The sequence below is a fragment of the Sitodiplosis mosellana genome, unplaced genomic scaffold, assembly GCF_009176505.1.
Source record: "Sitodiplosis mosellana isolate CC-2019 unplaced genomic scaffold, AAFC_SMos_1.0 Smas_scaffold_4, whole genome shotgun sequence".
Taxonomy (NCBI): domain Eukaryota; kingdom Metazoa; phylum Arthropoda; class Insecta; order Diptera; family Cecidomyiidae; genus Sitodiplosis; species Sitodiplosis mosellana.
This window is the reverse complement of record NW_022595247.1, coordinates 1,206,175-1,221,619: the sequence shown is the minus strand read 5'-3', so window position 1 is coordinate 1,221,619 and position 15,445 is coordinate 1,206,175. Positions and strand designations below refer to the sequence as shown.

Below are 15,445 nucleotides of genomic sequence, written 5' to 3'. Positions count from 1 at the left end.
AGAGGACTTTTGGGCAACGTCTCCATTGATTGTTATCTGAAACAAAAGAATTCCTTATACTCGACTCAAACTTGTTGCAGAATAGATGCAAATTTCACCTACATGCGATGGAATAGACACAATTTTCTGTGTTCTAATAGGATAGGTCTAATTCGGAATAGAATCTTTTTCCAGTCAATAATTTAGAAACAACAAAATAACCACTTCCTTTTCGGGCAACCAGATTCATAGTGGCTGGTTTAATACGAGTTTCTTATTTGGAGAATCGCTTTAATATTCATTAGAAGCATATATGCTTCTAACTTCCAACATATATGTAAATTGGATGAGAATGAAAATTCTGCTGGAGCGGTGTGCATGTGCGGAGAATATATTTGGATTAAAAGCAAAAGATTGCATACAAATTGCAACGCACACATTAAATGGAACAGAAGCATCACACTCTGTCGACCGACAGAGTAACAAAGAGGTGATAACAACATCCGATGAAACTAACAACTCTTATATGGTTCCACTTTGTTATACAGGATAACTTGAACGACCTGTTACTGTTTCTTACCTGCACGGTGTTTATCTTATCAGTAACGCACAATTCTTGGAAACGATGTGTGTTCAAATGGTAATGTTTGCACAAAAAGCGTACGTTCATAAAAGGATACATATGTATGTCTTTGTACATGTACGTTGTATAAAAAGTTTGACGATGGCTCTTCATATGCTTTCGAAGCATTTTCTAACTACCTATGAAAATTTGTATGCAATTTTGATTCACATTCTGCACGTAGTTATGTCAAACAAAAACTCTTCGAAAGAACAACCTTTAATTATCATAGCTTCACGTTGCCAATTTAATTAATAGTAAAAAACAATATTTTGAATGTCACATAATGAGAACGTTTCACTTTTTCCAACATGAAAATGAGTTCTTTGGTCGTTCAGTTCAACTCTTGTTAAAATAAAAAAAAACTGGAATTGACTCACTGGTTTTTCCCATTATTATTTGAAAGAAAGAACTCTTTCTCCATTCATAAATTCTTAATGGTCATGCGAATCAAGCATACTCGAACAATGTCACCAATTTTTTTCTCTATGTTAAACTTTCATTTGAACACAAACATTCGTAAGGTTTGACGTTCAATCCATTTGAGAATGAGATGGCGAATGATTTGTATGTCTTGTGAAAGAAAAATAGAAATGAAAAAATGAACAAAACGAATGATACTTTTCTAAAGATTCCATTTCAATCTTCTAATGATTCTGTTCCAATCATCGGTTTGTTTCTTCTTCTTCAAACTTGTAATGCGGTAGACAACGGTACATTGCATGATATCCACTAATTTTATTCGATTTATCCACCGAAAAAGGCAATAAACTAAAGTATGAGCATTTGGATTTTTGTTCAAAGAACATCTGGACATTTAGATTTTTGATTATGATTGTCTAACGGAGAGTCAGTTTAGATATCTTAGGTATTTTACGTGATTGTCATGTGTTATACGTTGTGAATGCCAATTCTGGCATAATCACAATTACAATCAGAATTTTTGCACGCATGTTCTAATTTAACCTGGAGCGATGGCATTATTGATTAGACCAATTTGGTGGATGACTATGAATTCATCATGAATCTTTTACATGTGAAATATAAAACAAAAGACATCTAAATTAATAAGAATTACCTCTTATAAAATAGTCAATTTGGACGATAATTAGAAGAATAGGAAACAAATAATGACTATAATTAGAACCGTCAATGTCATAATTAAAATGAAAACATAAAAATACACAAACAAGCTCCGGAGCATTGCTCTTGGTATTTATGTAACAAAGAATGCAAACAAAAAAGATTTCTTTATTAAGCATCTTCTCCACCAATCGAATTCCAAGCATCGACGGAGTGAAAAAACGCGATTTCTGTAAACAAATTAATAGTAGCACCTTTCATTTCGTGTTTCGTCATTAGCTAACGGTTAACATTCATAGAAAACAAATGATGTGAAGAGATGGTCAAGAAGGTATCAAAGAACGGCCCATTCAACATAACAAATACACGCACATTAACGTATGTGACCACAAATATACAGAAGTATTTAGCGGTGAAGTGTGGAGAAGATACCGACAAATCAAGAAATGGACACATTCTTAAGACGGAGCAGAGTTTATTTAACTAATCAGTCGTTGTTGGATATTCGCAGTGATCAGACGTAAAAATTCCACTTTCAACTCACGCGCAGCGTTAATTCCAAACAAAAGCCATTTTTTTTGTTAAGAAATTGAAGAGTTGAGAAAAAAAACAGTAACGCATTTGAAACCGGCTTTGATTTATTCAAAACTAGATTGTGAGAAACAGCGAAATTTTGTGCTAAAAAGGGCAAAGAAAATCGACGAGTATTTTGGAAAAGAAACTGGTCGCAAAGAAAAAGGTTCTCAGCCATCGTGTTAACGATCGGGGTCGTTGTCGTTTGTCAATTTTGCTTTGCATAATGTATCGGCTTAAATTGTTAATGTGCACATTTGTGTTATGCATCAACTGCGCTCTATCTGCACCATCGTCATCGCTCCTATCGGCACTGCTATCACCATCAGCAGCAGCGGGCGCATCTCAGGCAGCACGACAGAAACCAGAGACCGGTTTAACCACATACGATCAAAAGCAAAGTGGAAAGTATAACATTCATTTGAATATAAAAGATGTTGCGATCATTGCCCTAGATGCTGGCGGTGTGGACAGTGGTGTAGGTGATTTTGGTGAGGACTATTACGAAGATTATGATTTATCCGATTTCACGGTGAAGCCTATATTCGGTCTAATTGATATTGCATCAGATAAACCATCGTCAAGCACCGCTGCGCCGGAATTAATTCACTTTGAGCCAGATGATGAAGATCTTGCTGCGGCAAATCAAACCGACAGTGCAACGAACAAACCAATTGAAGAGCCACTCATCAAAGATCCAATTAATAAAACCCAATCGGTGACTATTCTCAGTGAGAACACAGCGTCAGCCGCATCAATTTTAATTAATCAAACTCCGTCATCCGGTGGTATCGTGGTGACAACGCCAACACCGGCACCCGAAGATCTTCCACCAAAGCTGTCCCTAGCCGATATTGCCAACGTTCAAAGTGCACAAAAACCATTCCCAACCAAGCCCAATGAAATTCCAGTTCAAATTATTTTGGAACAACTTCCAGCGCACAAAGACTTGAGTCGACAACGACCAAACACCAATTGGCACTTGAGAAATCGTATACGCGCCACACCGAGTGCCAATCGACGAATTACTCCACCGCACGACGCAATCGGTAATAATAAACATCGCCAAAACTATTTTGCACACGCTAATCGCCGCAATTGCGCTCTCGATCAAAATGGACAATGCCAAAATAGTAACAGACGCATCAGTTCACCGACCTTGTAAGTGCCAGAGATTTTGAATGAGTTATATTGGACTGTCTCTTTCTTTCTCTCTGGTATCGACCCATTTTAAGATTTCATTAACGCTTTTTACTACACGTTTCATGTAGACGTAGACAGTTTTTGTTTCTTCTTCTTTATCTTTCGCAGATTGATTTAAATGCAATCGTTTTATGCAGTTTTTTTCAATGGTCGTAGATTTAGAACATGAAAAATTCATTACTGATTTTTTAATTCTTGTTGCGAACGAAAAAAAAGCGCTATTTTACCTTGTCCACTTTTATCCCTTTCTACACTTTTATCGCCCGTTTTAATTGAGCAACATTTTGCAACATTTTTACATATTTTCATGTGTTTTTATTTGTTGTAGGAACGGTATTTTAAGTTTTTTGTCATTCTTGTCACCACAAGCGATGCAGAAGCTGGAGTAGATCTGGCAGAAAAAGAGCGGACAAAAGACGAGAAAAAAATTATTGAGAAAGGAGAAAAAGAAAGATAAGAACCGAAAACCACTATAGAAAGTACATTGAAAAAAAGGGAAAAAACTTTGTCGAAAAAGAAGAAAAACAAAACAGATTACTCTCTTTTTAGAAACAGATATTTTTTTCATTGCTGACGCATACACCATATCATGCAATGGGCATTACAAGAATAACGCATAGAATTTTTTTTAATGTAATTTCGAGAATTTGGATTTAAACTTACTCACCAGCAGCCAGCCGGATGTCGATTGAAGCAAGAGAACAAGCATGAATTTTTCGGTGATAAGAATAAATGTACTTACTCATAGGATAAGATTTCGAAATAAAATACATTTGAAAGAAGAAAAAAAAAGTCAACACATGTTTTGTTCATTTTCAATTTTGCAATTTTATTTGTTTGTCATAGTTGGACCATGGAGATTCCTTACGCTTACATCAATACAACACACGGAAAAGAATTGATTTAAATTCAATTGTCTTTATCAACAAATCAATTGTTTTATATTTAACTAAGTTACACATACACGTCTATGCGTAGATTGTAGATACGTGATACAATTTTTTTTTGGGCTTAATCATATTCTGAGAAGCACTCAATTCGCTCGCTTAAGTACATATGCATTTATATGATAAGCGACATTGATTTTAAAAAATACAGATCACAAAGTTAAAAAGTAAGTTCAATGTGGAATAAACATTTGCACATTTTGCGATGGAGAAACAAAATGCTGATGTGAAATTTTAAGAAAAAAAGGTAATAGAGAGAATGAGATTGCACGAGATTGCATGGAAATATATATAATTAAAAATAAACTCCCTTGTCCCTTCACCCAAATTTTTTTTTTGTGTTGTTCTTCTTATATAGTTGTTAAATCATTGTAGAATTAATTCTATTCCATTTTCACACGATGTGAGGCTGTTGAAAAAAAAACTGAATACAATTTGTTCATTTTTTTCTCTCATTTTACATATATATATAACTAAAAATAGAACAAGTTAATAATAATTGTGAAATCAGTCGGTCACAATAACTCATTAGAAACAGCACTCGCCACATTAACATATATATATATATATATATATATATATATTCGTTCACATTTGTTTTTGTCTCGTTTGCTTGTGTCGTCAAAATTTATCTAATAATAATAAATTTGTGAGTGAATATAAACACAGGAAGATTTGAAACATTGCATGTGCGGCTGTTGTTGTTTTTATTCTTTCCTAGAATACTTATTTCATACTCCGAATCGAATTCAATGCACTCGCGCGTTTTTTTTTCCTCTTTGTTAAAGAATTCCGAATTGCGTACATAATCATATAATATTTAGCTAGTAAAATCACCAAAAAATATGGCTTTTGTTTTGTGCTGATGAATAACACTTGGCTTATGGTTATTACGATTGGCGCAATTGTGATGATTCGATCACATTTTGCATAGGCAAAATAAGAGTGGAACAAAAGCGCCAATCGCAATGAAAATCGGCAGCATGGTCGATGAGTCGTCGAGTGCGTATGGATTTTGTTGCTTTGGTCCGCTGGTTTTACGTATCTTCGGCGCTTCTTGTTGCACTTCATCGCGAATATTTCGAATTGTATCCTCATCCGGTTCGTACGCATCCATTTTGTCTTTTACACCTTGATCATAGTACTCTTCGATGGACTGTATTCGTGGAATTTGGTCTAAGTCTTTGCGATTGTGTCCTTTGAAGAGAATGATTGCATTGACCTTTGGATTATCGAAACCATTCATTTTGACAAATTCAAGTCGTGCTTGACCATTCCGTACTCTGGATTCGCCTCGTTCATACCGTAACATTCCCCGCAATACGGTGAAATAGATGACTTCGTCGTGAGCAACACCTTTGCCAACCTGCTTGAATATGTCCAATTTTTTGACAATTGTATGCGCCGAATTTAAAACCACGTCAAACACTTTTTTATCCACACTGTTGAAGTAAACTTCGGAAAATTTTAGCACCAACGTATATTCACCATCACTGGGTATGGGAATGTCATAGTGGAATGAATCGACATGATATCGTTCTGTTTGATATAATAGTTCATCTTCTTCGGGCACTCGTCCGATACTCAATTGTTTACCGAAATCGGATGCTGTTCCAGTTTTTCCTTCCAGTGGATCTGCGTCATAGAAAGTGCCGTGCGAATCGGTAAAAGCACCACCACCCGAATTCACAGCATAAATCACCTCGTATGCATACGATAATTTCACAAGACAAATCAATTCCACACAAATTAAAACGATATTCATGTTCCTGCTCATGTTGACCGAATAATGTCGCTGCTATGACCAATTAAACCACAATAAACCTAGTTTTTTTTATAAATACGTTGCCGATTGTTATCACAAAAATGATTCCAAATTGAGCCTGACGTGTCCGTTGGTCGTGTTGGTCGACTATTGGTTACGTGTTGATTAATGGTTCCACGGAAGCTCTTTTCCAAGACTGCATCCAACGACTCGATCAAACCAAGTGTTCTATCATTAAAACTTATTTTATTATCCAAGTTTACTTTGCGCTTTCCACGTAATCAATAAATTCGATAAAACTGCGGTGCTGACACACACACGACAAATTTTTTCCTTAGAACTTTTTATTTCGACTCGATGTGTTTGTGTTCTGCCAACGAATTATAATGTGGTGTTACTGTTGCTCCGTTTCAAGTCTACTACTAACCAGAGACTTAAGATATGATTAATGCTTGACGCGATAACAAAATCGCTCACCAAATTTCTTTGCTCGCTGCTGCTTTTTTTTCTCTACATGTGTTTTGTTTTCACTCTTCTGTTTCTGCGTGCTTGTTCTTATTTGAAATTGTCAAATATATCGGCTTTTGAAGTGTCACTGGTTCGGCAAAACAGAAGAAGAAGTAAAAAAGAAATTCCATCCAATCGCTCAATCAGAACAGTTTCTCCTCCGTCAGCGGGATGAGCGCGTTTAATGGCATTACGTGAAATGCAGAGTTTTGTGATATTTTTTTTTTCAAACAGACACATGTTGCACTTTGCATTTGGAAAATCGTTTTTGTGTTCTTTTGTTAACAGAACATTTGCTCCGAATGAAAATCGAAAAAAAAGGTTCAACGGCTTCAGACAATGTATACAAAACAATGAGCTTTAAACATTCTTCAGTTTCGCTTCCAACCATCTCTTATGCATGAGACGTTTAAATTGAAAAATTAATTATTTACAACGGCCGCTCCAGCCAGTCGTTGACTCGGATATAAGCAAATTAGACGCGTATTTTAAATCGTATGTCGATTGATTTGGCTCATTGAGCATTCGACCGTTGGACAGTGAAGAGTGTTAAAACCCGTGAAAATGAAAGTGCTCCTAATTCTGTTCAGTGGCTTCTTGTGAGTTTTTTTTCTTCAATAATTTCTTTTTTCAACTTTTTCTTACAAATTTTATTGTTGTAATTTTTCATAGAATTTGCACAGCTGACGAGACGAGCTTGAATAAAATCTTACGAACTGAGGAAATGTTCGAAAGTATTGAGCTTTTGACTTCTGATCTACTTTACAAACTAGATCCAGGTCATTGTTACACATTGATCACAGACCCACTTTACAGTGAACTACTGCAACCAAAACTTTTCAGCGAAATGAGTCACAGCACATACTTTGTGGTTCGGGTTCAATTCAATGAGGACATGATCACTCCAAAGAATAAAACCATGAAGGCTATGAGGGAAGCACATCGGGCTGGATGTGGATGTTATTTGATTTATTTGGCAAATGGAATACAAATGAATCGCTTTCTGAAGTATATTGATCGGTGAGTCGGAATTTTTAACGTTTTTCTGGTGGAGAAATTTAGAAAACAGGGGATTAAAATGATTTAAAAAAAAACGAAAATTTATGATTAATACCATGAAAAATTGGGAAGAAAAGAAAACAGATTTAATAAGATGAAAAAAATACAATTTTTTTTAAAAGAAAGAATGAAGTTTTGCAATATTTTACAGTGAAAGAGCAATCAGTCCACGCGTTCGGCTCATTATGCTGCATGACTATCGTTTGTTTGTAAATCAGATGAATTACATTTGGAAACGATTTGTGAATGTTATCTTCATTCGGCAGTACGAGCAAAGCTTTCGTGGCAATCGAACTTCATCGAATAGCACAGCGTTTGAATTAACCACTGTTCCATATCCGCTACCCATTCGTCAATTATTCGTTACAAAGAGGCTCGACTTTTGGCGTAATGGCAGGTATCGACATGGAGTAAAATTAAATATTGATAAAACAAAAGATTTACAAGGTAAGTGACTGTTGAATTATTCTGCACGATTCGATTTTGGTTGATAATGAATTCGGATATTCAGGTCAACGAATGCTTGTGTGTGTCTTAAATCATACGCCGGGCGTGTTTACCATGTCTGTAAATCAAAACGAAACCATTTACTCCGGCTTAGAAGTCGAGATCATTAATGGGATATCAAAGGCGTTAAATTTTTCCGTCGAATTTTACGAAACGGATGATGCGACGACTGAGCAATGGGGAATGCAAATTGAAAATGGCAGTTATACGGGATTGCTTGGAGAGATGGTATCCTTTCTTAAAACATGAAATATTTGTATTTTTGTTGGTTCTTCAATCTTCATTCCAATTTTCTACACACTTTGTTTTCATCATTGTAGGTAAATGGTGCAGCTGATATTGCATTGGGTGATTTGCATTACATTCCATACCACTTGAAAATTATGGACTTATCAATTCCGTATTCATCGCAATGCTTGACATTTCTCACACCGGAATCATTGACCGATAACTCGTGGCAGACTTTAGTTTTACCGTTCAGGTAACTATGCTTCAGTTTTCGATTTTTATGCATTTTCGCTAATTGCTTTAGCAAATTTGGATTAATAAATATTTTTTTATACAGTTCTGAGATGTGGGCTGGTGTTTTGTTTTTCTTATTTTGTGTCGGCTTTGTGTTCTACGTATTTGAGCACATTAATATTTGGATTCAACGAAATGAACCGGAACAAAATCGCAAGCCAAACAGTGCAAACAATAATACTGATATTGTTAATTCAATCAAACTTGAAATGGCGGAAACTCCGTTTTTGAGCTCGAAGTATATTTTCAAAAAAGTAAGTAAACCATACTATTCAAACCAATGAAATGGGTGCAATATAATTTAAATTACTTTTCCACATTGAAATGCTTAGAGACGTGTCAAAAAATTCCGGGATATATTCCATGGCTTCAGTGATTGCATTCTTTATACATATTCAATGTTGCTGGTGGTGTCATTGCCACGGTAAATGTAACTTTCAAGTTAAATCTATTAGTTTATTATAACGAAATCGAGAAAGAACACTCTATACAAACATTTTTATTATCCTAGCCTGCCTCAGAAATGGGCAGTGAGGATTCTTACGGGATGGTATTGGATCTATTGCATTTTAATTGTGGTTGCCTATCGTGCAAGTTTGACAGCCATTCTAGCGAATCCAGCTCCACGTTTAACCATTGATACGTTGGAAGAATTGGCAAAGGGTCCGATTAGCTGCGGTGTTTGGGGAGAGCAAAACCGGCAGTTTTTCTTAACATCAACGGATGAAGTTGGTCAAAAACTGGGAGAAAAGATCGAAATCATCAGCACATCGGAGGAGGCGGTACTGAATATTTTTGATTATTATTTTCTATTTGGGTAGAAATCATATCATTTTTTTTCGCATCAAACCAATTCAGATCAATCGAGTATCGCAAGGAAAATTTGCCTATTACGAAAATGTGTTCTTTCTGAAAGAGATGCGACACAAGCACGACCAAATCGAGTCGAAAAATTGGAAGTACTTGCACATTATGAAGGAATGTGCGATAAATATGCCGATATCGATTGGGCTAGAAAAGAATTCACCTTTGAAACCAAGTTTCGACCGTTTGCTGCGTCAAGTGATGGAAGCTGGCCTAGTTAGCAAATGGTTGTCTGATTCCATACAAAGATTTGAGGCAAGCATCGAAGAGCCACCACAAGAAGCCTTGATGGACTTGAAAAAATTGTACGGTGTTCTATTTGCTATGCTCATCGGTTACAGTGTTGCCTTATTGACATTGATTAGTGAAAATTTGTACTGGAGATTTGTGACAAAACGAAATCCTCTGTACGATAAGTATGATGCAATGAAATTCTATAGTCAATAGTGTCAAAAGAGAGTAGAAATATTCCTAAAAAAAAAAACAACTTCCAGTGTTCAAATAGCAAACAATTATTTTCATTTTCATTAAACGCATCCATACGATTGTACGAAACAAACAAACAAAAAATAAACGTCTCACGCACTCGTCGCATGGCGGCGCTGTCACACATCAAGGCACAACTGTCAAATTGCGGGGAAAATATAAACAATTTACATGCAAAACAAGACGAAACCCCAAAACAATTAAAATAGATTTACAATTTTAGTGTCTTAAACCGAAAAAAAGTGATTTTAGTCATTCGAACGTTCGTAGTTGTTGAAAAGTTGTTTGAACAACGTTTTGTGACGTTATAAAATGGGCGCACCGGCCGCAAATGTTCAGAAAGAAATCGAATGTGTGCTGATTAGCGATGAGGAGGATGATGATGTGCCTGAGAAGACGGTGTCTATAAAATCGGGTTCGTACAGTTCAAACGACAATAAAGTAGCCGTTGACGAACAATCGTCCAATTTTTTGTTGGACGATGGCGATGGACGACGCGTGAGCCGGCGTGTTCGCAAGAATAAAAATGAAAATGATGATGTCAAAAATATCGATCAATCGCGGAGTGGACGCAGTAATGGCAATGACCACACCAATGACACATACAAAAACAGTCCGAACTCATCGACCGCAAATACAAATGCCGACAAGAAATACGGTAGCGGCGAAAATCGAGCCGAAACACGATCTAGAAAACGAGAACGATCACCCAGCCCGACTCCAGTTGATAATAAAGACAATGATCCGATTCAATTCAAAGAGATTTTGGCTGGACTGGAGGGGGCCGCATTTCAATCGAGGTTAGATATTATAAACATAACAAAATACGCATTTTCATGTGGAAATGATGTTCAAATCGAATTTTCTGCTGAAATAGGTTACCATTTGAAAAAATGACATCGGGTGAAGCGTCCAGTTTTCCAGATATCACCAAAAATGGCCTGGCCACACAACGAGTATTCCTGAATATTCGAAATCGAATACTGCAAATGTGGATTGAGGACCCCAAAATTCAACTTACATTTGAAAATGCACTGAAAAAGATGGAAAAGCCATTTGACAGGTATCAACCGTTAATGTTGATTTTCGCATTTTTTTTCTATTTAACCATTTTCATATCGATATTTGATCGAATATTTTGTTGCAGTGATCCCAGCTTGGTGCGAAAAATTCACGAGTTTTTAGAACGCCATGGTTTCATTAATTACGGCATTTTCAGGCGGCTAAAGCCAATTCCAACCAAGAAACTGGGCAAGGTCATTGTTATTGGCGCTGGAATTTCAGGTAAACATTTGACTTTACTTTGCAAATAGTTGAAGAAAAATGGTTTTTTTTTCTTTGAAGAAATTTTGACATATTTGAATTTTCCCCGAAGAAGGCTTTTGCCTGTCTAAAAATCTATTTTTATGCGAAATCAAGAAAAAAATGTTAATTCAACCAGAAAAAAGACAAAAACGTTCATATATTCAAAAGAGAATCGTAGTAAAAATAATTTAACGTCCTTCATTCGCAGGTTTGGCTGCCGCTCAGCAACTGCAGCAATTCGGCATGGATGTGATTGTCTTGGAGGCTCGTGATAGAGTTGGTGGCCGAATTGCAACATTTCGAAAGAATAATTACTACGCTGACATGGGTGCAATGGTGGTGACAGGCATTTATGGTAATCCGTTGACAACGATTAGTCGGCAAACCGACATGAAAATGGTACCAATCAAGCAGTCATGTCGTTTGTACGGTCCGGATGGCAAATCAATAAGCAGCTTAAAAGATGAAATGGTTGAACGAGAATTTAATCGACTGCTCGAGTCAACCAGCTACCTATCGCATCAGCTTGATTTCAACTATGCTGGAAACACACCGGTTTCACTTGGTCAAGCACTCGAATGGATAATCAAACTACAGGAAAAACATGTGAAAGAGAAGCAAGTGAATAATTTGAACAGTATCATTGCCATACAACAGAAAATCATCGAAAACGAACAAGCCATTTCGAATCAGATGGAAACGGTGCAAGAGTTGAAAAAACTCTATGAGCAACTAGTTGAAACGCGTCCCACACGAACCAATGAAAATAGCACTACATACTTGGAGCATGAGTTCAAAGTGCGCAGTACATTACGAGATTGGAGCCTGGCTCACAAAGAGCTGGAAAATTTGCAGGCAACTAAAGAGACTCTCGAATCAAACCTCAAAGAATTGGAGCTAAACCCACCGAGCGACGTGTACTTATCGTCCAGTGATCGTCAAATACTGGATTGGCATTTCGCTAATCTGGAATTTGCTAATGCAACACCTCTTCAGAACTTATCACTCAAGCACTGGGATCAGGATGACGATTATGAGTGAGTTTTTTCTTTTTCTATTTCTTTAAAAAAAAAAACGAAAAACTGTTATCTATGTCGATGTCATTTTGTAGATTCATTGGAAGCCATACGACTGTACGGAACGGATACTCATGTGTACCAATCGCATTGACTGATGGCCTTGACATTCGCGTCAATACGGCGGTGAAGAAAATTAAGTATTTCGAAGGTGGTGTTGAAGTGACGGCCGAAAATCTGAAAACAAACAACGCCACTGTGACATACAAGGCCGATTTGGTGTTGTGCACTTTAACGCTTGGTATTCTAAAGCTTGCCATTTCACCACTGTCCACAAACCAAGAGAATACGGTCCAATTTCACCCACCACTGCCCGACTGGAAGCAAAGTGCGATACGACGTTTAGGTTTTGGCAATCTAAACAAAGTGATTTTATGCTTTGATCGCATCTTCTGGGATGCAAACACAAATCTGTTTGGCCATGTTGGCAGCACGACAGCGAGTCGTGGTGAGTTGTTCCTGTTTTGGAGCATATCTCAATCACCGGTTTTGTTGGCGTTGGTTGCTGGTCAAGCCGCTGCCATTATGGAAACTGTGTCGGATGATGTGATTGTCGGCCGATGCATTGCCGTCCTCAAAGGGATTTTTGGCGTGACCGCTGTACCGCAACCGAAAGAAACGGTCGTTACACGATGGCGAGCCGATCCATGGGCACGTGGATCGTACAGCTTCGTCTCGGTCGGTTCATCTGGAAGTGATTATGATCTCCTTGCCGCACCCGTTTCACCATACGATGAAAATAGCCCAAGTGAACCCAACCAAAATGAGATGCCACGACTTTTTTTCGCCGGTGAACACACCATTCGAAATTACCCAGCGACTGTAAGTCATTTTTTTAAATGTCAACCTTTTTAAAACTTTCCCATGTAGCGCATTTCTGGAAATTTTGTTTAAAATTTATTGCAATTTCGAACGTTGTTCATTGGTTTTACTAATGCTTCATCCAAATCGCAGGTTCATGGTGCTTTCTTGAGCGGTTTACGTGAGGCTGGCCGTATTGCCGATTACTTTTTGGGTCTCCCGACGAGTGTGCCATCGAATGATGTCCTGAATAATCATCAGCAAGCAACTAAAAAAAGTTAAATGGATTGATACCGAATATTTGGAGCACATATTTTTAGCATTTAAATTGAAAGTCGTACGAAAAAGTGCATTTAAATCAGAACTGTTTTTTTTTTACTTTTTGCAATAAAAGTGGACTCATCATTTTTTTTTTCTACTACCGTCTCAGATAGTGTTCGTCGCACAATAGTTTCTTTTCATATTTTGCACCGATTGGATTTTTCGAAGCATATTTCCAAACACTCATCTTCGAAACATTGAATCAGAATGTTATCACCACAAATCATATTAAAGAGTAGTTGAACAATGTAAACACAAGAAATATGAACGTCTGAAAATCGTCAAGAATTTACCTTAAGATGAAAACTTACCATTAATAAAAATTGTAACAAAGCAAAGCATCATCATAGCAACCAGTTTGAGGTAGTCTACATGTACCGGAATTTTCTTGAATCAACTATATACGTGTTTTTTTAGAACAAAATAATGATGTTACACATTTGAAAAAAAACGAAGTCAAGGGTTATATGCCTATATTGTCTATTGTGTAGTGTTTTCAAAGAAATGCACATTTTTTCTGAACAAACAAAAATCATTACCATTCACATAAGAACTTTTTTTTAGATGTTTATGTAGTTTTCTGGAATCTCTTCGGAAGAATCTTAATAGCAACCAAATAAAAGATGAGAGCAAACAAAATACAAAAAGTGTATGAAAAATGGATTAACAACATATGGACTTTCATTTTCATCTAATCTCTTCTAACAAATCAGAAGTTTATTGTCATCATTTTGTTCATTTACAATGCATTCCACGATATAATCAATTCGACGTGTTTGTTTGCTTTATGTATAAAATTTGCGAGTGAAGCGCATTCCGTTCAAACGATTTTTTTCCCATTATTATTAACTATACATATCATCGTATAAATAAAAGCAGTTGTATCGCTTGTATATTCAGTAAGTCGAATTTAAAAAAAGGTAAAGCTATTAAGTTTATTTTTTTTTTCTTTGTTGTTTTTCATGTATACTTTGTAAGCATTATTTATACAAATGGTATTCCGTCGGCATTTTTCGGTTCTCTTTTATGTCTTTTGTTAATTTTGCTATGCAGCGTGTGACACACGGCGTGCGTGGTTCAATATGGAGCGCTTCTCATTTCTGTAGTGCCAATGGTGGTAGTCACAGGACAGTGAACTGAAGCAGAAGTGTGGTTTGCATTAGAAATGACGTGTTGTTAACAACATCTAATCAATTGATTAGATTTTTTACCGAAGATAAAACCGTTGAATTTTGTTTCAATGACAAGTTCAAGCGTTCGTTTGACGCAAAATGTCAAGTACGGTCATGCGGAAAACAGCATTAGGCACAGCAAATGATGTTTTGTCTGCAACGTATGATGAAAACAAATTTTACCGATTGACGTCAATCACTCCAATTGTTCCGCAAATAGATAGATATGTGTGGTTGCCAACCAACTTCAATATCCAACTTGGATATTGCATCGTGTATGTATTCAACAGCATCAGTGCGATTATTCTGTTGCCAGATTTTGTTTTTTATCTGGAGCAGCTCATTTGTAAACATATTAAACAAATTATTATCATCAATTGCTTCTAAAGTGTTTATCTGATGTTTCAAGGTGATTATTGATTCTAAAATTAGTATTTTTTCGGAGGAAAATCGTTGGAGAATGTTCGATATGATTTTTTTTGTTTTTCTCGGCGAAATTTCAATAGCCAGAAGAAAGAACTGGTAGGAAAATTGATGAGGCAATTATTGATTCTCGACTTTTCGTGCGAAAATAAAAATACATTTATTTGTTTCAATCTCTCTCCTTCTCTCTCTCTCTCTCTCTCTCTCTCTCTCTCTCTCTCTCTCTCTCT

The 15,445-nt window shown here is 36.5% G+C and overlaps 4 protein-coding genes across 6 annotated transcripts; 3 read left to right on the top strand and 1 right to left on the bottom strand.

Annotated features, from left to right (window-relative positions):
- The first annotated feature begins 2,166 nt into the window (after positions 1–2,166).
- LOC129566646 (uncharacterized) lies at positions 2,167–4,236 on the top strand. Of its 3 annotated transcripts, XM_055442744.1 has the most exons (3): positions 2,167–2,748; positions 2,827–3,418; positions 3,789–4,236. In XM_055442744.1, the coding sequence occupies exons 1-3, from the start codon at positions 2,484–2,486 to the stop codon at positions 3,847–3,849; spliced, it is 918 nt and encodes a 305-aa protein (XP_055298719.1). In that variant the 5' UTR covers positions 2,167–2,483; the 3' UTR covers positions 3,850–4,236. The 3 variants fall into 3 exon arrangements, with proteins under 3 accessions (XP_055298719.1, XP_055298720.1, XP_055298718.1); XM_055442745.1 differs by having other exon boundaries at positions 2,167–3,306; XM_055442743.1 differs by having other exon boundaries at positions 2,168–3,418.
- Positions 4,237–4,263: 27 nt separating this feature from the next.
- LOC129566645 (malectin-A) lies at positions 4,264–6,756 on the bottom strand. Its single transcript, XM_055442741.1, has one exon. It carries the CDS (start codon positions 6,182–6,184, stop codon positions 5,327–5,329), a length of 858 nt encoding a protein of 285 aa, XP_055298716.1. The 5' UTR covers positions 6,185–6,756; the 3' UTR covers positions 4,264–5,326.
- Positions 6,757–7,243: 487 nt separating this feature from the next.
- LOC129566628 (glutamate receptor ionotropic, kainate glr-3) lies at positions 7,244–10,078 on the top strand. Its single transcript, XM_055442712.1, has 9 exons — positions 7,244–7,278; positions 7,352–7,699; positions 7,890–8,185; positions 8,250–8,473; positions 8,566–8,726; positions 8,811–8,934; positions 9,100–9,191; positions 9,279–9,549; positions 9,626–10,078. The coding sequence occupies exons 1-9, from the start codon at positions 7,244–7,246 to the stop codon at positions 10,076–10,078; spliced, it is 2,004 nt and encodes a 667-aa protein (XP_055298687.1).
- On the top strand, positions 9,735–14,290 carry LOC129566699 (possible lysine-specific histone demethylase 1). The gene is made up of 6 exons (XM_055442856.1): positions 9,735–10,917; positions 10,995–11,180; positions 11,265–11,401; positions 11,631–12,459; positions 12,534–13,320; positions 13,453–14,290. The coding sequence occupies exons 1-6, from the start codon at positions 10,430–10,432 to the stop codon at positions 13,579–13,581; spliced, it is 2,556 nt and encodes an 851-aa protein (XP_055298831.1). The 5' UTR covers positions 9,735–10,429; the 3' UTR covers positions 13,582–14,290.
- Positions 14,291–15,445: the final 1,155 nt, after the last annotated feature.